The sequence below is a fragment of the Ranitomeya imitator genome, chromosome 7 (assembly GCF_032444005.1).
Source record: "Ranitomeya imitator isolate aRanImi1 chromosome 7, aRanImi1.pri, whole genome shotgun sequence".
Classification (NCBI taxonomy): domain Eukaryota; kingdom Metazoa; phylum Chordata; class Amphibia; order Anura; family Dendrobatidae; genus Ranitomeya; species Ranitomeya imitator.
In genome coordinates, this window is record NC_091288.1 from 197,069,904 (window position 1) to 197,094,088 (window position 24,185).

General features: G+C 43.1%; 1 protein-coding gene across 1 annotated transcript in view; it reads right to left on the reverse strand.

Moving 5' to 3' along the window:
* The window catches only part of MAD1L1 (mitotic arrest deficient 1 like 1), a 740,224-nt gene that overhangs the window by 556,038 nt on the left and 160,001 nt on the right, over positions 1-24,185 (reverse strand). Inside the window, exon 11 of the mRNA XM_069734326.1 lies at positions 7,070-7,214. Coding sequence (XP_069590427.1) covers positions 7,070-7,214 — 145 coding nt within the window. The remainder of the gene's footprint in view (positions 1-7,069; positions 7,215-24,185) is intronic.

A 24,185-nucleotide genomic window follows, 5' to 3' on the forward strand; every position in this document is an offset into this window, starting at 1 on the left:
GAAGTAAGACATGTCAATTCTCCGAGAGCCAAATACACGGGCAGCAAATCTCCCGGCGGGGTACTGGCTCTCTAGGAGAGATCTAGCTGGTACATGCAGACCTAAGGGTTCATCCAGACATCAGTTTTTCATGTACTTGTTCTGTGTTTCTCACAAATAAATCTTGTACCCATTATTGTCTATGGGGCTGTTTACACCTCCGTGTATCTTTGTGGACTGAGTCGTCGGCACAAAATCACAGATAACTGTAAGATCTTCATCCAAAAAAATACGAGAAGGGAAGAAAAATAGGGGCATTATTTTGAGCTTTTGTGTTCCAAGATCAAATGGTAATACAGAGTGAAGACAACACACAGCCTGGGCTACGGAGTCTTGGATAAAGCTCCCTCATGCAAATCTATGTGTCCGTGAAAAAACTGAACAGCACATGGACGTCATCTGTGTGCTGTCTGTTTTCCTTGGACTTTTTCATAAGAGAAAATTGAGAAATCTTTTTTCATTTTTCATCTGAGAAAAACTGATCAAATTCTGACCAAACTCCATTGTTAAATACTGAGACATGGATCAACCTGATGAAATTCAAGACCATTTTATATGTACAAAAATGTAGCGGACGTCTGAATGAGACCGAAAAGCTCCATCCACCCTTGTGTTTAGTGTCCATGGGATTTTTTTCATTATTTCAATGAAAAAAGGAAGAGAACAAAAAGGAAGCAACTAGTGTGACACCTGAGAAAAAGATCAGTCCGTTTCTCTCGAATGGTCTATGTGAACTAAGAGTGTCAGCACCAATTGGAGGTCTTATAATAAAGCCTGGTTAGACACACCGACAACACTCCATAATGCCCACAGTGATCATTAATACGATTCCTGCTATCTGATGACCAGCCTTTACATACAGGTAATTTTGCATTGGAAAAATTATGCAAATTAGCTCTCCTCCAGAAGGACGAAGAGTTGTCGTAAACTCTAGGCAGTGGGAAGCTGTACAGGTACAAAATGAACTGCTATCAAACTTTTCTTTCGCCTTCCAGAATTTGTCCGTACATGTCCTCCATCACACCCAAAATATATACAGAAGAGAGTGCTTTCCAGGAGGATTGTACAGTGCCTGGGTCTAGAGTTGAGCAAATTTTTCAAAATTTGGTTACGATGACTATCAGCGGCGAATATTGTATTTGCAAACGTCATTGGAGTCAATTAGAGTAGAAATGACCGAATCTGTTCGGAATCAATCGTCAAACATACATTTGGCAGGAACAGGGCACCAATATGGCACGAACATATATTCGGAGACAGATTCCGAACATATTCACTCGACTCTACCTGGAACATTTGCAAGTTCGCGAGTCCCTCTTTTATACTTTAGAAGTTGATAAGGCTCCATACATCTCTCTTGCTGTTGGGAAGCTACAGTTCCCTAAAGGCTTTCATGTACATTAGACAGGTGTCCGTCAACGATGATTCGGCTGACAGTCATCTCTCCTGACTCTTCGATATACAGGCATGTCCGGCTCGGCAGAGCGCTCCTGGGTTCTGTGTGAGAAACCCGCTGTCAGACTCCTCCGTTTTGTGAGTTGAAATTCAACAGATCCTCACCTTCTCCCACACGTCTGTCGAAGGAGAGTCATGAAGCCACCATACACATTAGATGGTAGGTTGATTCTGCTGAAATTGACAGGTTTGGGTGCCTGAACAGGGTACACCGTGAGTTCTAGTTTCACATCGGCCCATGGGATGAAGAAGAGAACATTAGTCCAATTTCCTTGTAGGAAGGGACCCCATTGTACCATGACAGCACTGCACGTAGGCTTTCACAAGCCTTCCTACGACATTGCACGATTACAGGTCCCCAGAATAGATGTCCCGATTACACTGTGTAAGGACAGTAGAGTTCATCCATACACTGATGTGCGTTCACTTATTTCCCATAAAGCTACTAATGCAGAAGAGAAACAATTATGGTAAAATATGTCCCCCACCGACCCCAAAGAAAAGTCATTATAGAAAGGTGTCTGATATCACCGCCTGTGGCTGTCACTGCCAGCCGCCTCGTATTCACAGGGGGTCCGTTATCCCATATATCACTAATAACTAGTGACAAGCCACAATCTCTCCGCAGTGACAATCTTACAGCAGACCTCGTCCATGGAAGAGAATGACAAATGTAATACACTTCCCACTCCATAATCGGAGATCCATCACTCGGGCGCAGTCGGCCTTGGTGGAAGAGTCTCGCTCGTAAACCTCGCTTCCCCTAAAATCCATGGGGCCGTGCGTACTGTGAAGAATCACTGGCGTGGGATTCTAGATCTGATCTATTCTTCTTAACCCTAAACAAAAGTTATCATTTGTTATGGCGGCTCTGACACCTGCACACAAAGGAAGCGCGGAGAAGCATATGTGTGATGAATCTCTGCAGCTAACTAAGAAAGTCTGATCATTCATTATTTTCTCCCATCAGCAGAATATCTGCGATATGTGGACGATTACGTGAGCAGAAAACGTCTCGGTTGAGATAGCCAGAGACTCCCGATTACATGGCGCAGGGACGGAGATCAGACATGTCAGGCATTTTTTGGTCTCACCCATTACGGACCAAAGAAATCTTTGAAGAATGTAAATATAGGATTGTAGGTAAAGATGGAGAGACAGACACACTGAGAAAGGGAATGAGAGAGATGGATAGAAAAAGATAGTGACTGAGAGACAAAGACAGGCAAAAAGAGAGAAAGAAAAGAGAAGACACATTAAAAAAAAGAGACTATGAGAGAATTAGAAACACAGAGGAAAAGTGAGAAAGCAAGAGTGACAGAAAGAAAAGGGAGAAAGGGAGATACACACGGAAAGAGAGATAGAGAGAGACAAAATGAAAAAGACACAGACAGAGGGGGGAAAAAAAGAATTTGAAAATGGAGATATATTCAGAGAAAAGTAGAGAGAAGACAAAAGAGAAAAAAGACAGCTAAAGAGGGAGGGAGAAAGAGAGATAGCGACAGAGAAAGATAGAAAAAAAAGAGAAAGAGGGAGAAAGACAAAGAAAGACGGAGAAAAAGAGAGGGGAACAGAGACAAAGAGTTAGATAGAGACAGAGAGAATCCTCCTTATGGTATGGCAGTCAGTCCACCCTCATGCAGTCAGTCCACTGCCTCCCGTCAGCGGTTTTCCTTGCGGTCGCAGCAGCACCTCTATGGCAGTCACCATATATTAAGTGGGTTTTCTTTATCCGGCGCTCCACATTGTGCAAAAGGATTTTTTTTCTCTTGAAAAAGGCTTCACAGCCGAAAAGTTGAGAGACTAAAAGGATTTATTATTGTGTCCATACAGAGTGTAAGAGATGAATATCTGATGATGGAAATATAACCCACGTCCTTTTTGAAGCATGAGGATATATGGAAATTCACCATTTTGAAATATGATGATATCTTTGTTGGAAATTCACCGTTATTTTTTAAATAAAATTAATAATAAGAGACTTTCTGAGTATCTAATAGTGTGCCGGAGTTTTTTCACAACACTCTCATGCAATGGCATATATATAAATATATGTAAAAGTATACCTTACGGTCAAACCACATGGGGATGACCCTCGGCGTCCCTCTGCCCCGACGCGCGTTTCACACTGCTTCTTAAGGAGGCGTCAAGGTATACTTTTACATATATTTATATATATATGCCATTGCATGAGGGTGGATTGACTGCCATACCATAAGGAGGATTAGCGACAAGCTATTTTTATGTGTATGTATTTTGGCAGACATGTTTTTCCCTCTGTTATTATAACATTTATGGATTCACAAGGCTATATATTGATAAGTAATATGCATATATGTATGTCAGTCCAATGTTTTGGATAAGCCTATGGCAGAGTTGTCCCTCTTTTGTGGTTCCAGTACCCTTTCTTGCAAAAGTAGACATATGTTGTTTTTAGGATAAAAACTTTTTCTAATAAAATATTGGTTTTATATTGTACCATGGTCGAGGTCAGTTTATTCTTAGATCACGCCTATGTGAGATAATTAAGTTTATGATACAGTGTCCCCCTTTTGGGTAGTAGTAGATATTATTGAGCAAAACTTGTGGATAACTAACCACTGATTAGCAGTTTTCTGCCTATGCACAGTGTAATAATAATAATAATTTTTATTTATATAGCGCCAACATATTCCGCAGCGCTTTACAAATTATAGAGGGGACTTGTACAGACAATAGACATTACAGCATAACAGAAATACAGTTCAAAACAGATACCAGGAGGAGTGAGGGCCCTGCTCGCAAGCTTACAAACTATGGGGAAAAGGGGAGACACGAGAGGTGGATGGTAACAATTGCTTTAGTTATTCGGACCAGCCATAGTGTAAGGCTCAGGTGTTCATGTAAAGCTGCATGAACCAGTTCACTGCCTAAGTATGTAGCAGTACAGACACAGAGGGCTAATACTGCATAAAGTGTATGAGAACATGATGCGAGGAACCTTTTTTTTTTTTTTTTTTTTTTTTTTTTTTTTTTATTATAAATAGGCCACACAGGGATCGTTAGGTTAATGCATTGAGGCGGTAGGCCAGTCTGAACAAATGAGTTTTTAGGGCACGCTTAAAACTGTGGGGATTGGGGATTAATCGTATTAACCTAGGTAGTGCATTCCAAAGAATCGGCGCAGCACGTGTAAAGTCTTGGAGACGGGAGTGGGAGGTTCTGATTATTGAGGATGCTAACCTGAGGTCATTAGCGGAGCGGAGGGCACGGGTAGGGTGGTAGACTGATACCAGGGAGGAGATGTAGGGTGGTGCTGAGCCATGGAGTGCTTTGTGGATGAGGGTAGTAGTTTTGTACTGGATTCTGGAGTGGATGGGTAGCCAGTGTAATGACTGGCACAGGGTAGAGGCATCGGTGTAACGGTTGGTGAGGAATATGATCCTGGCTGCAGCATTCAGGACAGATTGGAGCGGGGAGAGTTTTGCAAGAGGGAGGCCGATTAATAGAGAGTTACAATAGTCCAGACGAGAATGAATAAGTGAAACAGTCAGAGTTTTTGCAGAGTCGAAAGTAAGAAAAGGGCGAATTCTAGAAATGTTTTTGAGATGCAGGTAAGAAGAGCGAGCCAGTGATCGGATGTAGGGGGTGAATGAAAGGTCAGAATCAAGGATGACCCCAAGGCAGCGGGCATGTTGCTTTGGAGTAATGGTGGAACCGCACACGGAGATGGCAATGTCAGGAAAAGGTAGGTTAGTAGAGGGAGAGAACACGAGGAGTTCAGTTTTTGACAGGTTTAGTTTCAGGTAGAGGGAGGACATGATGTTAGAGACAGCGGTAAGACAATCACTGGTGTTTTCTAAAAAGGTCGGTGTGATATCAGGAGCAGAAGTGTATAATTGGGTGTCGTCAGCATAGAGATGGTACTGGAAACCAAATCTACTGATTGTTTGTCCAATAGGGGCAGTATACAAAGAGAAGAGGAGGGGGCCTAGGACTGATCCTTGAGGAACCCCAACCGTAAGGGGAAGGTGAGAGGAGGAGGAACCAGCAAAACATACAGTGAAGGATCGGTCAGAGAGATAGGAGGAGAACCAGGAGAGAACGGTGTCCTTGAGGCCGATGGAGCGGAGCATAGTGAGGAGGAGCTGATGATCCACAGTGTCGAATGCTGCAGAGAGATCCAAGAGAATTAGCATGGAGTAGTGACCATTAGATTTAGCTGTTAGTAGGTCATTGGAGACTTTAGTGAGGGCAGTTTCAGTAGAGTGTAAAGAGCGGAAGCCAGATTGAAGAGGGTCGAGAAGAGAGTTATCTGAGAGATAGCGGGTAGGACGGGAGTGGACCAGGCATTCGAGGAGTTTAGAGATGAAGGGAAGATTAGAGACAGGTCTATAATTAGCGGAACAGTTTTGATCGAGGGATGGTTTTTTAAGTAATGGATGTATGATGGCATGCTTAAATGAGGAGGGAAAAATACCGGAAGTGAGGGAAAGGTTGAATATTTTTGTTAGGTGAGAGGTGACAGCCGGGGAAAGGGACTGGAGGAGATGTGATGGAATGGGGTCACTGGTGCAAGTGGTCGGGCGAGAAGATGCAAGGAGCCTGCATACTTCTTCTTCTGTAACACAGTGTACACAGAAAGCTGCCAATTAGTACTGTGTGGGGGGATATACACAGCTCAGCATTCAGAGAACTGCTAGATCTGCAGCAGAGAAAACTGTGACCGTTTGAAAATGATAGGAAACAGACTAGCAAGTGAGAAGTGCGTCTTTTTCGGACTATAAGACGCACTGCTTCCCTCCCAAATTTGGGGGGAAAAAATAGGATGATGAGTCTTATACTCCCAAATATAGCTAACCGATGGCGGCAGGAGTGGAGAGATGCAGTGGGCCCTGGGCTGGGAGGTGAGGGGGTTGCAACACAGGGTCATTGATCTCTCGGTGGTGGGCTTCAGGAAGATGTTGGCAGTGTGACGCAGAAGCCGAGTCCCCGATGCGCGTTTTGATCTCCCAGTAGTGGACTTCAGGAAAATGGTGTCAAGGCATGCGCAAATTTAGGTATCAGCTCAATGATGAGTCACGATTTCCATCTGTGCATACACCCTGTATTCCTGAGGCCCATCGATCAATGTGCGCAGTGGAAACTCTGCCCCTTTCATCCACAGCCAACATTTATCTGACACCCACCGATGAGAGATCAATGGCTCCTGCGTCGCACTGCCTTCTCCTCCCAGCCCAGGGCCCGCAGAATCGCCCCAATCCAGCCGCCGGCTTCCTGCAGTAGTGACCCTGCTCCACCGCCTGCATAGGCAATTTTGGACTATATCACTCACACCCATTTTCACACTAAAATTTCTTTTTCACTCCTTTTTCCTCCTCTAAACTTGGGGTGAGTCTTATGGTCCAGTGCATCTTATAGTCCAAAAAATATGGTATATACAAAAAATTCCAGCTTCTTTTAATCACTCACTTCAAGAGTAAGATCTTCAACAACAAAAAAAAAAAAAAAGATTTGAATAGCTTTTGGTTACAGAAATAAAACGTCACCGATTCCCCCAGCTTCCCGCACTGCCTCCTGGAGCATGGCACTTTACCTTGCTGAGTAGCAGTACTCTCTTTTGCAGACGTCTCACCAACGCATCGATCTGCTCTCTCTTCTTCTTCTCCTCGAGGTAATTGTTCTGCGTTTTCAGCAGCTCATCCTGCAGCTTCTGCCGGGCGTTCTCCAGCATCCGGGTGCTAGAAGAAAGCAAAGTGATTCAGTTGCTGACTACATTGAAAAACCTAAGTGAGAATCGTACATTGAAGGGAAAAAAAAAAACAATGCAGGCTTTATTTACAAGAAATGTAAAAAGAAAATTAGCATGATAAAAATTACAGATAATATAGCAAGGCTTTGCATCGTAAGTACACCAGACTCACTGGGTCCAAGATGTTTAATATTGCAATGTAGGCTTTGCTTACCAGCAAAACGAATACAGAACAGACCTTTACAGCAGATCTGTCACCATATTCCACACCTCAGGCATACATTGGACCAGATGAGGCTTGTGCACTTTCTTTGAAAAATCCATATCTTAACGGCTGTATTAAAACTTTTATGAAAGTTTTCCTGGCCGATGTTACCATACATTTTGCATTTTAATAGTACAGAGTCATTCTGACGTGGCTTTGTATAGTAAGTACACCAGCCTCATCGGGTCTAAGGGATCTACTTAATAAGGTATGCAGTTTGTATTGTAAAATCTAGTGACAGATCCAATTTAAAGGGGTTGTCAACTACCCGTCCACCGTTGCAGTTCCAGTGATGTCATTGCCTGCTCGGCCAAGGTTTGTCATGCAACGCAAATACTGTGGCTGATGATTGGCTGCAGGGCTCACGTGACATAATAATGCCACGTGAATCCCAGCGGACATCGCTGGAATGCCGGCTGAACGGGAGGAAAGATTATTACTTTTATTGCAGAATAAGGACTACTTCATTTATAAAAGGGTTGTCCAGGTAGTTGACCGCCTCTTTAAATGATGCTGTAAGACATCTTCATATGGAATTTAGAACACAATTCTACTTCTGCATTCATTACTGCCCGACCCAACCGCCGGGTAAAAGTGATTAAAAAGTACAAAGGTAAACCAACAACGTGTTACTGTATAGAAATTAAAAAGCTTTTTTGAGATACAGGTTAATGGCGAACTCTCTATAGCTCAATGTTATAATCAGCAGCTGTGAAATCGAATCTTTTCTGCGGCACATTCAGGAGGGAAGGTTCACTGTTCTGGCTCTATACCTTACCGCCAAAAACATGTCATTTAATTGCAGAAGGTCCATCAATGCTTCTGCTCACGACTTTAATTAGCTTACATTAAAAAAAAATCCCTGGTGGAACGGTCATATTTTACAAAGGCAGATCAATCTGAGCTCCATCATTCACTTGCAAATTGAACACATAAGAGGTGAGAGACACATTCATTCAGATGAATTTCTCATGAAAGGACCTGAACCCACAGTGATATCAACAAGAAGAAGGTTTTGTTACAGTCACAGATGACGCTTCAATACTGTGTCAGCATCCTGCATCCTATATATCACCAAGCTGGAAATCTGAAACACCTCAAAATGAGAGAGAGCGAGAGAAAGAAAGAAGAGAAAGGAGAGAAAGAAAGGAGAGAAAGAAAGGAGAGAAAGAAAGGAGAGAAAGAAAGGAGAGAAAGAAAGGAGAGAAAGAAAGGAGAGAAAGGGAGGAGAGAAAGAAAGGTGAGAAAGAGGAGAGAAAGAGGAGAGAAAGAAAGGAGAGAAAGAAAGGAGAGAAAGGGAGGAGAGAAAGGGAGGAGAGAAAGAGGAGAGAAAGAAAGGAGAGAAAAAGAAAGGAGAGAAAGAAAGGAGAGAGAGGAGAGAAAGAAAGGAGAGAAAGAAAGGAGAGAAAGAAAGGAGAGAAAGAAAGGAGAGAAAGAAAGGAGAGAAAGAAAGGAGAGAAAGAAAGGAGAGAAAGAAAGGAGAGAAAGAAAGGAGAGAAAGGGAGGAGAGAAAGGGAGGAGAGAGAGGGAGGAGAGAGAGGGAGGAGAGAAAGAGGAGAGAAAGAGAGGAGAAAGAGAGGAGAGAAAGAGGAGAGAAAGAGAGGAGAGAAAGAGGAGAGAGAGAGGAGAGAAAGAAAGGAGAGAAAGAAAGGAGAGAAAGAAAGGAGAGAAAGAAAGGAGAGAAAGAAAGGAGAGAAAGAAAGGAGAGAAAGAAAGGAGAGAAAGAAAGGAGAGAAAGAAAGGAGAGAAAGAAAGGAGAGAAAGAAAGGAGAGAAAGAAAGGAGAGAAAGAAAGGAGAGAAAGAAAGGAGAGAAAGGGAGAAAGAGAAAAAGGAGGGAAAGAAAACAGAGGAGAGAAAAAGGAGAAAGAAAGGTTAGAAAGACAGAAAGAGAGAGAGGAGAGAAAGAGGAGCGAAAGAGAGGAAAGAGGAGAGAAAGAGAGGAGAGAGAGAGGAGAGAAAGAGGAGAGAAAAAAGGAAAGAATAAATAAAAGGAGAGAAAGAAAAGGAAAGAAAGAAAGAATAGAAAGAAAGAAAGAATAGAAAGAAAAAGAAAGGATGAAAAAGAAAGAAAGAGAAAAAGAAAAGGTAGAAGAATGAAAAAGAAAGGAGAGAAATAAAGAGAGGGAATGTTAAAAAGAAAGAAGGAAAGAAGGAAAAAGCAAAAGAAAGAACAAAAGAAAAGGGAAGAAAAGAAATAGAAAAGGGAAGAAAGAAAAAGAAAAAAAAGATGAAAAAAAAATGAAAAAAATAAATGAAAAAAGAAAAACAAAAGAATTAAAGAAGGGAAAAAAAGAAAAGCTGAGGCAGCCCAGAGAAATTCTGTGGGTGCCGGATACAAAAATCCATTTGAAATAATTTACCCACCCACAAATATAAAATATTAACGAGGAAATATTCCAAAAATCTGTGCAGTGTACGGTATTTGGTTGATATATTTTTTGCTAAAAATGTATACTAAGCTGCTCCACCAAACGTTTTGGTTTGATGTTTTTACATCTTTTTACTAGCACTTGCGGATTACTGTGATTGTTTTGAAACCGAGTGTTTTTGGTTCTACTATGCTCTTTTGTGTCTTCAAGTTTCTTGGTGGTGTGAGCATGTTCCTACAGACTTGTTCACTGTGCAAGTAGCCCATGTGTACCGGTTTCCTGTATTTGTTTATGCAGCTTCCTCTTTTTTTTCTATCTGTAATTTTTTTGAACTTATCTGGTTTACATATATGTGTGTGTGTGTTTGTGTGTGTGTGTGTGTGTGTGTGTGTGTGTGCGTATATATATATATATATATATATATATATATATATATATATATATATATATATATATATATATATATATATATATATATATACGCACACACACACACACACATTGATGGGAAAAAAACACAAACAAAAATTACAAGGAATCGACATCTTCAATCTCATCTCCCTTTCTCATATCTACTTCATATATATCTATAATCTATTATCTATCATCATCGTATCTACTAGATGGTGGCCCGATTCTAACGCATATGGTATTCTAGAATATGTATGTATGTATGTATGTATGTATGTATGTATGTATGTACGTACGCATGTGGCGCTTAGCACAGCCACATAATATATAGCACAGCCACGTAGTATATAACACAGCAACGTAGTATATAACACAGCAACGTAGTATATAACACAGCCACGTAGTATATAGCACAGCCACGTAGTATATAGCACAGCCACGTAGTATATACCACAGCCACGTAGTATATAGCACAGCCACGTAGTATAGAGCAGCCACATAATATATAGCACAGCCCACGTAATATATAGCACAGACCACGTAATATATAGCACAGCCCACGCAGTATAAAACACTGCCCAGGTAGTATATAGCAGCCAGGCAGTATATAACACAGCCCACGCAGTATAACACACAGCCCACGCAGTATATAACACAGGTCATGCAGTATATAACACAGCCCACGCAGTATATAACACAGCCCACGCAGTATATAACACAGCCCATGCAGTATATAGCAGTGTGGGCACCATATTCATATTAAAAAATAAAATAAAAAATAGTTATATACTCACCCTCCAGCGTCCACCGAAGCTGACCTGATGCGCGTGATGCTGCCGCCAGCTTCCGTTCCCAGTGATGCATTGCGAAATTATCCAGATGACTCGTGAGACCGCTAAGTCATCTGGGTAATTTCACAATGCATCACTGGGAACGGAAGCTGGCGGCAGCATCGCACGCATCGGTGGATGTCGGAAGGTGAAAATAGCACTTTTTTTTTTTTTTTTTTTTTTTTTAACATTATGTCTTTTTACTATTGATGCTGCATAGGAAGCATCAATAGTAAAAAGTTGGTCCGAAATGGGGCGACACAGTGGCACTGACTTGATGAAAATAGGGAGGGGCCAATTCGCAGCCGGATTAAGCCTGTCGCTGATTGGTCGCGCCCAGCCGGCTGCGACCAATCAGCGACGAGGGAATTCCGTTACAGAAGTCAGTTACAGACAAACAGACGGAAGTACCCCTTAACCCCTTCCCGTCCTTTGACGCATACGCTGCGTCATGAAAGTCGGTGCCATTCCGACCCATGACGCAGCATATGCGTCATGGAAAGATCGCGTCCCTGCAGATCGGGTGAAAGGGTTAACTCCATTTCGCCCGATCTGCAGGGACAGGGGGAGTGGTAGTTTAGCCCAGGGGGGGTGGCTTCACCCCCCGTGGCTACGATCGCTCTGATTGGCTGTTGAAAGTGAAACTGCCAATCAGAGCGATTTGTAATATTTCACCTAAAAAAATGGTGAAATATTACAATCCAGCCATGGCCGATGCTGCAATATCATCGGCCATGGCTGGAAACACTAATGTGCCCCCACCCCACAGATCGCCCCCCCAGCCCCCCGATCTGTGGTCCGCTCCCCTCCGTCCTGTGCTCCGCTCCCCCGTCCTCCTGTCCGCTCCCCCCGTGCTCCAATCACACCCCCGTGCTCCAATCAAACCCCCCCGCACTCCGATCTTCCCCCCCGCACAGCGATCCCCCCGTGCTCCGATCCACCCCCCCATGCTCCGCCGACCCCCCCCCCCCCCCCCCCCCGCGTGCCCTGATCTCTCCCCCCCCCCCCCTTATACTTACCCGGCCTCCCGGGGTCCGTCCGTCTTCTTTCCTGGGCGCCGCCATCTTCCAAAATGGCGGGCGCATGTGCAGTGCGCCCGCCGAATCTGCCGGCCGGCAGATTCGTTCCAGAGTTAATTTTGATCACTGAGATATAACCTATCTCAGTGATCAAAATAAAAGAAAAAGTAAATGACTCCCCCCCCCCCCCCCCCTTTGTCACCCCCATAGGTAGGGACAATAAAAAAGAAAATATTTTTTTTTTCCACTAAGGTTGGGGTAAGAACTAGGGTTAGGGTTAGGGGTAGGGTTAGGGGTAGTGTTAGGGTTAGGGTTAGGGTTCAGAATGTGCACACGTATTCTGGTCCTATGCGGATTTTTACGCAGAGGATTTGATAAATCCGCAGTGCTAAACCGCTGCGGATTTATGGCGGATTTACCATGTTTTTTCTGAGCATTTCACAGCGGTTTTACAACTGCGATTTTCTATTGGAGCAGTTGTAAAACCGCTGCGGAATCCGCAGAAAGAAGTGACATGCTGCGGAATGTAAACCGCTGCGTTTCCGTGCAGTTTTTCCGCAGCATGTGTACAGCGATTTTTGTTTCCCATAGGTTTACATTGAACCGTAAGCTCATGGGTAACTGCTGCGGATCCGCAGCGTTTTCCGCAGCGTGTGCACATACCTTTAGAATTAGGCTATGTGCACACGGTGCGGATTTGGCTGCGGATCCGCAGCGGATTGGCCGCTGCGGATTCGCAGCAGTGTTCCATCAGGTTTACAGTACCATGTAAACATATGGAAAGCCAAATCCGCTGTGCCCGTGGTGCGGAAAATACCGCGCGGGAACGCTGCGTTGTATTATCCGCAGCATGTCAATTCTTTGTGCGGATTCCGCAGCGTTTTACACCTGTTCCTCAATAGGAATCCGCAGGTGAAATCCGCACAAAAAACACTGGCAATCCGCGGTAAATCCGCAGGTAAAACGCAGTGCCTTTTACCCGCGGATTTTTCAAAAATGGTGCTGAAAAATCTCATACGAATCCGCAACGTTGGCACATAGCCTTAGGGTTAGGGTTGGAATTAGGGTTACGGCTACAGTTGGGATTAGGGTTAGGGGTGTGGGGGGGTTAGTGTTGGAGGTAGAATTGAGGGGTTACCACTGTTTAGGCACATCAGGGGGTCTCCAAACGCAACATGGCGCCACCATTGATTCCAGCCAATCTTGTATTCAAAAAGTCAAATGGTGCTCCCTCACTTCCGAGCCCCGACGTGTGCCCAAACAGTGGTTTACCCCCACATATGGGGTACCAGCATACTCAGGACAAACTGCGCAACAATTACTGGGGTCCAATTTCTCCTGTTACCCTTGGGAAAATAAAAAATTGCTTGCTAAAACATCACTTTTGAGGAAAGAAAAATGATTTTTTATTTTCACGGCTCTGCGTTGTAAACGACTGTGAAGCACTTGGGGGTTCAAAGTGCTCACCACATCTCTAGATAAGTTCCTTGGGGGGTCTAGTTTCCAAAATGGGGTCACTTGTGAGGGGTTTCTACTGTTTAAGCGCACCAGGGGCTCTGCAAACGCAACATGACGTCCGCAGACCATTCCATCAAAGTCTGCATTTCAAAAGTCACTACTTCCCTTCTGAGCCCCGACGTGTGCCCAAACAGTGGTTTACCCCCACACATGGGGTATCAGCGTACTCAGGAGAAACTGGACAACAACTTTTGGGGTCCAATTTCTCCTGTAACCCTTGGGAAAATAAAAAATTCTGGGCTAAAAAATTATTTTTGAGGAAAGAAAACATATTTATTATTTTCACGGCTCTGCGTTATAAACTTCTGTAAAGCACTTGGGGGTTGAAAGTGCTCACCACATATCTAGATAAGTTCCTTTGGGGGTCTAGTTTCCAAAATGGGGTCACTTGTGGGGGGTTTCTACTGTTTAGGCACACCAGGGGCTCTGCAAACGCAACGTGACGCCCGCAGAGCATTCCATCAAAGTCTGCATTTCAAAACGTCACTACTTCACTTCCGAGCCGCAGCATGTGCCTAAACAGTGGTTTACCCCCACATATGGGGTATCAGCGTACTCAGGAGAAACTGGACAACAACTTTTGGGGTCAAATTTCTCCTGTTACCCTTGGGAAAATAAAAAATTGCGGGCTAAAAAATCATTTTTGAGAAAAGAATTTTATTTTTTTTTCATGGCTCTGCGTTATAAACTTCTGTGAAGCACTTGGGGGTTCAAAGTCCTCACCACACATCTAGATTAGTTCCTTTGGGGGTCTAGTTTCCAAAATGGGGTCATTTGTGGGGGATCTCCAATGTTTAGGCACACAGGGACTCTCCAAATGCGACATGGTGTCCGCTAACAATTGGAGCAAATTTTCCATTCAAAAAGTCAAAAGGCGCGCCTTCCCTTCCGAGCCCTGCCGTGTGCCCAAACAGTGGTTTACCCCCACATATGAGGTATCGGCGTACTCGGGAGAAATTGCTCAACAAAATTTAGGATCCATTTTATCCTATTGCCCATGTGAAAATGAAAATATTGAGGCGAAAAGAAATTTTTTGTGAAAAAAAAGTACTTTTTCATTTTTACGGATCAATTTGTGAAGCACCTGAGGGTTTAAAGTGCTCACTAGGCATCTAGATAAGTTCCTTGGGTGGTCCAGTTTCCAAAATGGGGTCACTTGTGGGGGAGCTCCAATGTTTAAGCACACAGGGTCTCTCCAAACGCGACATGGTGTCCGCTAAAGAGTGCAGCCAATTTTTCATTCAAAAAGTCAAATGGCGCTCCTTCCCTTCCGAGCCTTACCATGTGCCCAAACAGTGGTTTACCCCCACATGTGAGGTATCGGTGTACTCAGGAGAAATTGCCAAACAAATTTTAGGATCCATTTTATCCTGTTGTCCATGTGAAAATGAAAAAATTGAGGCTAAAAGAATTTTTGTTGTGAAAAAATAGTAATTTTTCATTTTTACGAATCAATTTGTGAAGCACCTGGGGGTTTAAAGGGCTCACTATGCATCTAGATAAGTTCCTTGGGGCGTCTAGTTTCCAAAATGGGGTCACTTGTGGGGGAGCTCCAATTTTTAGGCACACGGGGGCTCTCCAATTTTTTCCTTCCATGTTGCTTCTGCTGCTGTGAAGCACCTGAAGGGTTAATAAACTTCTGGAATGTGGTTTTGTGCACCTTGAGGAGTTCAGTTTTTAGAATGGTGTCACTTTTGGGTATTTTCAGCCATATAGACCCCTCAAACTGACTTCAAATGTGAGGTGGTCCCTAAAAAAAATGGTTTTGTAAATTTCGTTGTAAAAATGAGAAATCGCTGGTCAAATTTTAACCCTTATAACATCCTAGCAAAAAAAAAAATTTGTTTCCAAAATTGTGCTGATGTAAAGTAGACGTGTGGGAAATGTTATTTATTAACTATTTTGTGTCACATACCTCTCTGGTTTAACAGAATAAAAATTCAAAATGTGAAAATTGCGCAATTTTCAAAATTTTCGCCAAATTTCCGTTTTTATCACAAACACACACAGAATTTATTGACCTAAATTTACCACTAACATGAAGCCCAATATGTCACGAAAAAACAATCTCAGAACCGCTAGGATCCATTGAAGCGTTCCTGAGTTATTACCTCATAAAGCGACACTGGTCAGAATTGCAAAAAACGGCAAGGTCTTTAAGGTCAAAATAGGCTGGGTCATGAAGGGGTTAAACAATTATATATATATATATATATATATATGTATGTATATATATATATAGATTATCTATCATCTATGTATCTATTATCTATCTATCTAAAGAAGAACACAGCAACACATGCATCTATGTATCTATTATCTATCTATCTAAAGAACACAGCAGCACATGTACACCAATCTAGGCCATGTGAAAACAGACAAATATTCAATACAAATTATATTTCTCAAAAATATTTTTTCATAAAAAAAAATTTCATAAAATTTACAGTTATAGATAAAATGAAGATTCTTAGCGCATAAATTGGCCAATTCATGTGTGCCCATCAACCATGGCAAGGTGATCTCCCTCTGATGGGTCCTACACTACCATACATGCCACTTTTGGGCCATCAGCCTACAACTCTGGACAAAACATGTCACTCTGGGCTAAACCCACAATTTAGGTGCAGGTAGAGATGATTACCACCACCTGCAAAGTCAATGGGAGGCGTGCAAAGATCAGTCAGGATGCCGCCGAATCCATACATCAAATAGGAAAAAAAAAAAACTATCTGCCCATAAATTGTGGATTTAGCCCAGAGTGACATGTTTTGTTTAGAGTTGTAGGCTGGTGGCCCAAAAGTGGCAAGTATGGTAGTGTAGGACCCATCAGAGGGAGATCACCTTGCCGTGGTTGATGGGCATACATGAATTGGCCAATTTATGCACTAAGAATCTTCATTTTATCTACAACTAAGTTTTATGAAAAAAAAAATTTTTATTAAAAAATATTGAGAAATATAATTTGTATTGAATATTTGTCTGTTTTCACATGGCCTAGATTCATGTACATGTGCTGATGTGTTCTTCTTTATCTATTTGATGCAGCTTGCATGTGTTCACATTAATAATAATAATTTTATTTATATAGCGCCAACATATTCCGCAGCGCTTTACAAATTATAGAGGGGACTTGTACAGACAATAGACATTACAGCATAACAGAAATCACAGTTCAAAATAGATACCAAGAGGAGTGAGGGCCCTGCTGTTCGCAAGCTTACAAACTATGAGGAAAAGGGGAGACAGGAGAGGTGGATGGTAACAATTGCTTTAGTTATTCGGACCAGCCATAGTGTAAGGCTCAGGTGTGCATGTAAAGCTGCATGAACCAGTTAACTGCCTAAGTATGTAGCAGTACAGACACAGAGGGCTATTAACTGCATAAAGTGTATGAGAACATGTTGCAAGGAACCTGATTATGTTTTTTTTTTTTTTGAATGGGCCACATAGGGATAGTTAGGTTAATGCGTTGATGTGGTAGGCCAACCTGAACAAATTAGTTTTTAGGGCACGCTTAAAACTGTGGGGATTGGGGATTAATCGTATTAACCTAGGTAGTGCATTCCAAAGAATCGGCGCAGCATGTGTAAAGTCTTGGAGACGGGAATGGGAGGTTCTGATTATTGAGGATGCTAACCTGAGGTCATGAGCGGAGGGCACGGGTAGGGTGGTAGACTGAGACCAGAGAGGAGATGTAGGGTGGTGCTGAGCCATGGAGTGCTTTGTGGATGAGGGTAGTAGTTTTTTTACTGGATTCTGGAGTGGATGGGTAACCAGTGTAATGACTGGCACAAGGTAGAGGCATCGGTGTAACGGTTGGTGAGGAATATGATCCTGGCTGCAGCATTCAGGACAGATTGGAGCGGGGAGAGTTTTGTAGGAGGGAGGCCGATTAGTAGAGAGTTACAATAGTCTAGACGAGAATGAATAAGTGAAACAGTAAGAGTTTTTGCAGAGTCGAAAGTAAGAAAAGGGCGAATTCTAGAAATGTTGTTGAGATGCAGATAAGAAGAGCGAGCCAGTGATAGGATGTGGGGGGTGAATGAAAGCTCGGAATCAAGTATGACCCCAAGGCAGCGGGCATGTTGCTTGGGAGTAATGGTGGAACCGCACACGGAGATGGCAATGTCAGGCAAAGGTAGGTTAGTAGTGGGAGAGAACACGAGGAGTTCAGTTTTTGACAGGTTCAGTTTCAGATAGAGGGAGGACATGATGTTAGAGACAGCGGTAAGACAATCACTGGTGTTTACTAAAAAGGTCGGCGTGATTACAGGAGAAGAAGTGTATAGTTGGGTGTCGTCAGCATAGAGATGGTACTGGAAACCAAATCTACTGATTGTTTGTCCAATAGGGGCAGAATACAAAGAGAAGAGGAGGGTGCCTAGGACTGATCCTTGAGGAACCCCAACAGTAAGGGGAAGGTGAGAGGAGGAGGAACCAGCAAAAGATACAGTGAAGGAGTGGTCAGAGAGATAGGAGGAGAACCAGGAGAGAACGGTGTCCTTGAGGCCGATGGAGCGGAGCATAGTGAGGAGGAGCTGATGATCCACAGTATTGAATGCTGCAGAGAGATCCAAGAGAATTAGCATGGAGTAGTGACCATTAGATTTAGCTGTTAGTAGGTCATTAGAGACTTTAGTGAGGGCAGTTTCAGTAGAGTGTAAAGAGCGGAAACCAGATTGAAGAGGGTCGAGAAGAGAGTTATCTGAGAGATAGTGGGTAAGACAGGAGTGGACCAGGCGTTCGAGGAGTTTAGAGATGAAGGGAAGATTAGAGACAGGTCTATAATTAGCGGCACAGTTTTGATCGAGGGATGGTTTTTTAAGTAATGGATGTATGATGGCATGCTTAAATGAGGAGGGAAAAATACCGGAAGTGAGAAAAAGGTTGAATATTTTTGTTAGGTGAGAGGTGACAGCCGGGGAAAGGGACTGGAGGAGATGTGACGGAATGGGGTCACTGGTGCAAGTGGTTGGGCGAGAAGATGCAAGGAGCCTGATTACTTCTTCTGTAACTGGTTCAAAATCAGAGAGTGAACTAGATGCAGTGAGGGAGGGAGGACAGTGCACGGTATGAAGAGATTGGGAGATGATTTTCTGTTGAATGTGGTCAATTTTTTCTTTGATGTAATCGGCCAAATTGTCAGCGCGGAGATCCGTGGTTGGGGCCTGCTCTCTTGGGTTGAGTAGGGAATGAAAAGTGTCAAAGAGACGTTTAGGGTTATTGGACAGTGAAGTGATGAGGGTGTTGAAATAGGTTTGGAGCTCTGGTTGTTTTTTTTTTCCTTCTCCATTTGATGTATGGATGCGGCTGCATCCCGACTGATCTTTGCACTCCTCCCATTGACCTTGCAGGTGGTCCTTGCACACATGAATTGGCCAATTTATGCGCTAAGAATCTTCATTTTATCTATAACTAAGTTTTATGACGAAAAAAATTTTTTGAAAAAATTTTTTTAGGAAAAAATATTTTTGAGAAATATAATTTGTATTGAATATTTGTCTGTGTTTTCCCATGGCCTAGATTCATGTACATATGCTGCTGTGTTCTTCTTTATCTATATGATGCAGCTTGCACGTGTTCACATTAGGAGTGCTGGTTGTTTTTTTTTTTGTTTTTTTTATCTATCTATCTATCTATCTATCTATCTATCTATCTATCTATCTATCTATCTATCTATCTATCTATCTATCTATCTATCTATCATCTACTTTATCTACTCCATATCTTTCTATACACTTTATCACAAAATTGAGTACACCCCTCACATTTCTGTAAATATTCCATTATATCTTTTCATGGGAGAACACTGAGGATCTGACACTGTGATACAATGTAACACAGTCAGTATGCAGCTTGTGTAACAGTGTAAATGTGGTGTGTCCTCTAAATAACAACACAGCCATTAAAGGGAACCTGTCACCCCCAAAATCGAAGGTGAGCTAAGCCCACCAGCATCAGGGGATTATCTACAGCATTCTGGAATGCTGTAGATAAGCCCCCGATGTATCCTGAAAGATGAGATAAAGAGGTTATATTATACTCACCTGGGCGGGCGGTCCGATCCGATAGGCGTCGCGGTCCAGTCTGGGGACTCCCATCTTCATAGGATGACGTCCTCTTCTTGTCTTCACGCTCCGGCGCAGGTGTACTTTGTCTGCCCTGTTGAGGGCAGAGCAAAGTACTGCAGTGCGCAGGCGCTGGGCCTCTCTGACCTTTCCCGGCGCCTGCGCACTGCAGTACTTTGCTCCACCCTCAACAGGGCAGACAAAGTACACCTGCGCCGGAGCTGCGGCGTGAAGACAAGAAGAGGACGTCATCGTAAGAAGATGGGAGGCCCCGAACTGCGACGCCCATCGGACCGGACCGCCCCTGGGTGAGTATAATCTAACCTCTTTTTCTCATCTTTCAGGATACTTCGGGGGCTTATCTACAGCATTACAGAATGCTGTAGATAAGCCCCTGATGCCGGTGGGCTTAGCTCACCTTCCATTTTGGGGGTGACAGGTTCCCTTTAATGTCTAAACCACTGGTAACAAAAGTGAATACACCCCTAAGTGAAAATGGCCAAACTGTGTGCAAAGTGTGAACATTTTTTGTGGCCACCATTATTTTCAAGCACTCCTTAACTCTGCTGGACATGGAGGTCACCAACACTTCACCGGTGGCCACTAGGATCCTCTTCCCTCCTCCATGACAACATCACAGAGCTGGTGGACATCTTGCGTTCCTCCCGCTTCCACTTGAGGACGCCTCACAGATGCTCAATAGGGTTTCGGTCTTGCGACCTGTATGGCCGCTCCAGCACCTTTACCCTCAGCTTCTTTTGTAAGGGCAGTGGTGGTCTTGGAGGTGCGTTTGGGTTCGTTATGAATATAGGATTATTGACCTGCATTACTGCTATGCAGATAATACTTATGCAACTGAGCTATTGGGCAAACTGTCCATCTTGTGTGGGCCCATCAGCCAATCAAGGTCAACCCTGTTGAACAATAACTGATGGAGAAGGTTGTCATGGCCGGTGGGCACACACGAGTTTGCCAATTTGAATAATGGGTTTTTTTCTTATAATAAATACGGTACATTACATTTCAATGTAAGAGATCATACTGCGCTACTATAGATGTGGTCGGCTTCAGATGAGCAGAACATTTTTTTTTTTTTTACTATATTACTAAATTCCGGGTTTTTTACAAATAACAGTCAGAAGTAAACAAGGCAGAGCATATAAATAGCAGCCACTACGCCGTCTCCCCTCGCAGCGCAGTAAACCTGGGCCGGCTCGCTCCTCGAGCACAGTGGCATTTTCAAAGCTCTTATATTTCAAAACAAATCATCCTCAGAAGTAAATGTTATGTTCCATTCCCCGTGCCGTCCCACTGATCGCTCCTCAAACTGACTGGACGCCATGTTCATTTTTTATTTACATGCCAAGGAGAGGATCAACGTGGGGAAAACTCGACCCCCCGTTTATAGACATGAAAAAGAATGTAAAGCCGGGGGGACGTGGAGACAGGCTTCACATCAGAAGAAATATGTTTAAGTTATGTTTCACAACAAAACATACATTTGTTTTTTTTAACATAATTAGAATTTTAATCGCGAGCCCTCTTAAAACGTGTCTTGTCATCAATTTATGCAGTCTGTTAACAAATAACCTGCTATATTTCCATCTCCTGATGTCTGAGCCCCACATATTCCAATGATTCAGATAATCATGTAGTGTCATACAGATATTCTAAGTGGTTACATTTCTGATACATCGCGTTTCAAGACATTCTCCGAAGAGACCGGACTAAAAAAAAAAAAAAACGTTCGATTGGAGATTGGAATCTCAAACATTACACAATTTCCACTGCCGCTTTGGGCCTTAATCTCGGTGATAGTTGTCATTTATCAGACTCCAGTGAAGACTATTTTCCAGCAAGCATCACTGGGAACAGCCAGAGGCAAAATAATAGGGCTACGCCATTGATTAGATATTGCGCGAACAAAGAGGCTTGCTGCGAATAAGCCGTCTTTTTGCATGCCTTGAGGGGAATAGGGGGTACGCGTATCCATTTCAGAAAGAAAAAAAAAAACATTTCAGATATGATTAACTATAAACATTACAGTTACAATTCAAGGTAATGGAGGTAGAAATAGACGGAGATGTTTCTGGTCCTATTGATTACCTGCGACCCACTGGCTGCCTGCGTTTCGCAACCCTATAGAAGACGTGACCGGTGATCTCCAAGTGTAACTATCAATATGTAGCAACACCCCATTATAAAAGCTAAATTACTTCTAGACCAATCTAGGAACCAGACGGCCTGTAATATCAGGAGCCGTCACCTCTTGATTGCTTGCAGAAGCAGATAAACCTTCCAGCGCTTCCACATGCAAACACCTGGTGAATGTTAAAGGGTAATTCCCATTTTATAAAGCGATAGCTTATTGCATTAGTGCAGGTTTAATTCCTGGGTCCGCCACTGATTCCGAGAATCAAGGATGGTGTAGCACTGATGTCCCTTCTAAGCTGCTGTCCGAACGGTGTTGCAGGTCCCCTGCACAGTGGATACCTTGTGTGCAGGAAATATCAGCGAGGGTTATGTGGGGAGGCAACCCCTTAATTTCCATCCTATAAAGTGATAGCAGGTTTCGCAACTGATAGCAGAAAGTTTAATTTCTGGGTCCGCCACTGATTCCCGAGAATCAGGGGTGGTGTAGCACTGTTGGCCCAACTGAGTTGCAGGTCCCCTGCACAGTGGATACCCCGCGTGCAGGAAAAACCAGTGAGGCTTTTGTAGGGAGGAAACCACTTAACTCCCATCCTATAAAGTGATAGCAGGTGTAGCAAGTGATAGCAGAAAGTTTAATTTCTGGGTCCCCGAGAATCAAGGGTGGTGTAGCACTTTTGTCCCAACTGTGTTGCAGGTCCCCTGCACAGTGGATACCCTGCCTACAGGAAAACAGTGAAGGGTGTGAAGGAAGGCAACCTCTTAATTCTCAGGAGCGGTGGAGTTCCCGAGTTCGGACAATACATAATAATGCGCAGTATTTCGATTTTGTCCAAAATGTTCGGTTAAAGTACTGACAACATACTGGCGAAAAATAATAACAGCCCCTCTAATAATTGGGAAAATAATGGGGCGCATATTGATTTGATAATGGAAGCTTTGGTTATCAGAATATTTTCTTTTTTTTTTCCCCACAGTATCAAACACAACACTGTACCAAGAGTGATCTGATGAACGGACTAAAGGTGACATAACAACGAGTAAGAAGTTATGGTAAATTACAATAGTCTCCCAATAAACATGAAACACCAAGACATAAAAAGTGCATAAACCATATGAAAGTGTGTAAAGTGCAATCAATCAAGAATAATTAATACACCAAGCATAATAGTTACAATGATTCCCATAATAATAGCTCAAACTGAGCCTATATATAACAAAGCATGCTGGACCTGTCGGAGGCCATATTGTTAAATAAAGCTAGAGAAGCTCATCTGTTCATTCAGCTCTTTAGGGCTAAGAGATTCCAACCAGAAGATCCAGTGAGACTTATGCTGGATTATCTTGCAGTCCCAATCTCCCTCTCTGACAGCGGGTTTGATTTTTTTCGATCACAAGGAAGGAAATCCGGTATTACCATTGTCCCCCAATATTTTTGATTCACAGGGTTCACCTGCAACCACCGCCATGTAATAACTACTCTAATTTGTACTCCGATGCAATTTCTTCTGGGAAGAAACATCACGCGAAACGCGCGTCGGGGCAGGCGGATACAGCACGCCACTTTGGCTGAGCATTTTTGAGAGAAGACACGGAGCAGGTAATATGTGTGGGGCAGGGGGCACACCACGCAATATATCTGGATTGCATCGGAGTACAAATTAGAGTAGTTATTAAATGGCGGTGGTTGCAGGTGAACCCTGATAAGTACTGAGAGTTGTGTGCTATATACTTTGCAAGTCATGTACCCGCAACTGGTTTATGTGACTGGGACACATGCAATGTTCAAACTATAATGGATTATATTCATGACTCGATAATTTAGGATCCAGTCACACCGGTTTCTTGTATTATGGACACATGGTAGTGGTTGAATTGAGGGAATTATGTACATGACTTGACATTACTTTAAATAGCTATACTACTAGGTCTCTGCTCCTAAAATCAGTGTCTTGCTCTAGCTGACCGCTTTTTTGGTTGTATAGTGGCACCTCATTGTTTATGTATATGTATGTTTGTATTTTAATTAATTTGTAAATAAAAAGATTGTGTTTTAAATATATTTTTGCTGCACTTCTTGGATCACAGTTAATTTTCTGTTCTCCTAGTATGTTTTAGAGTTATATGAAGTGTTGCCCACTCCCCCTTTGGGGTTATGGGTTTGGGCGTTATGATTACACTATATACACTATCTGTTAAAGGGAACCTGTCACCCCGAAAATCGCGGGTGAGGTAATCCCACCGGCATCAGGGGCTTATCTGCAGCATTCTGTAATGCTGTAGATAAGCCCCCGATGTTACCTGAAAAAGGAGAAAAAGACGTTA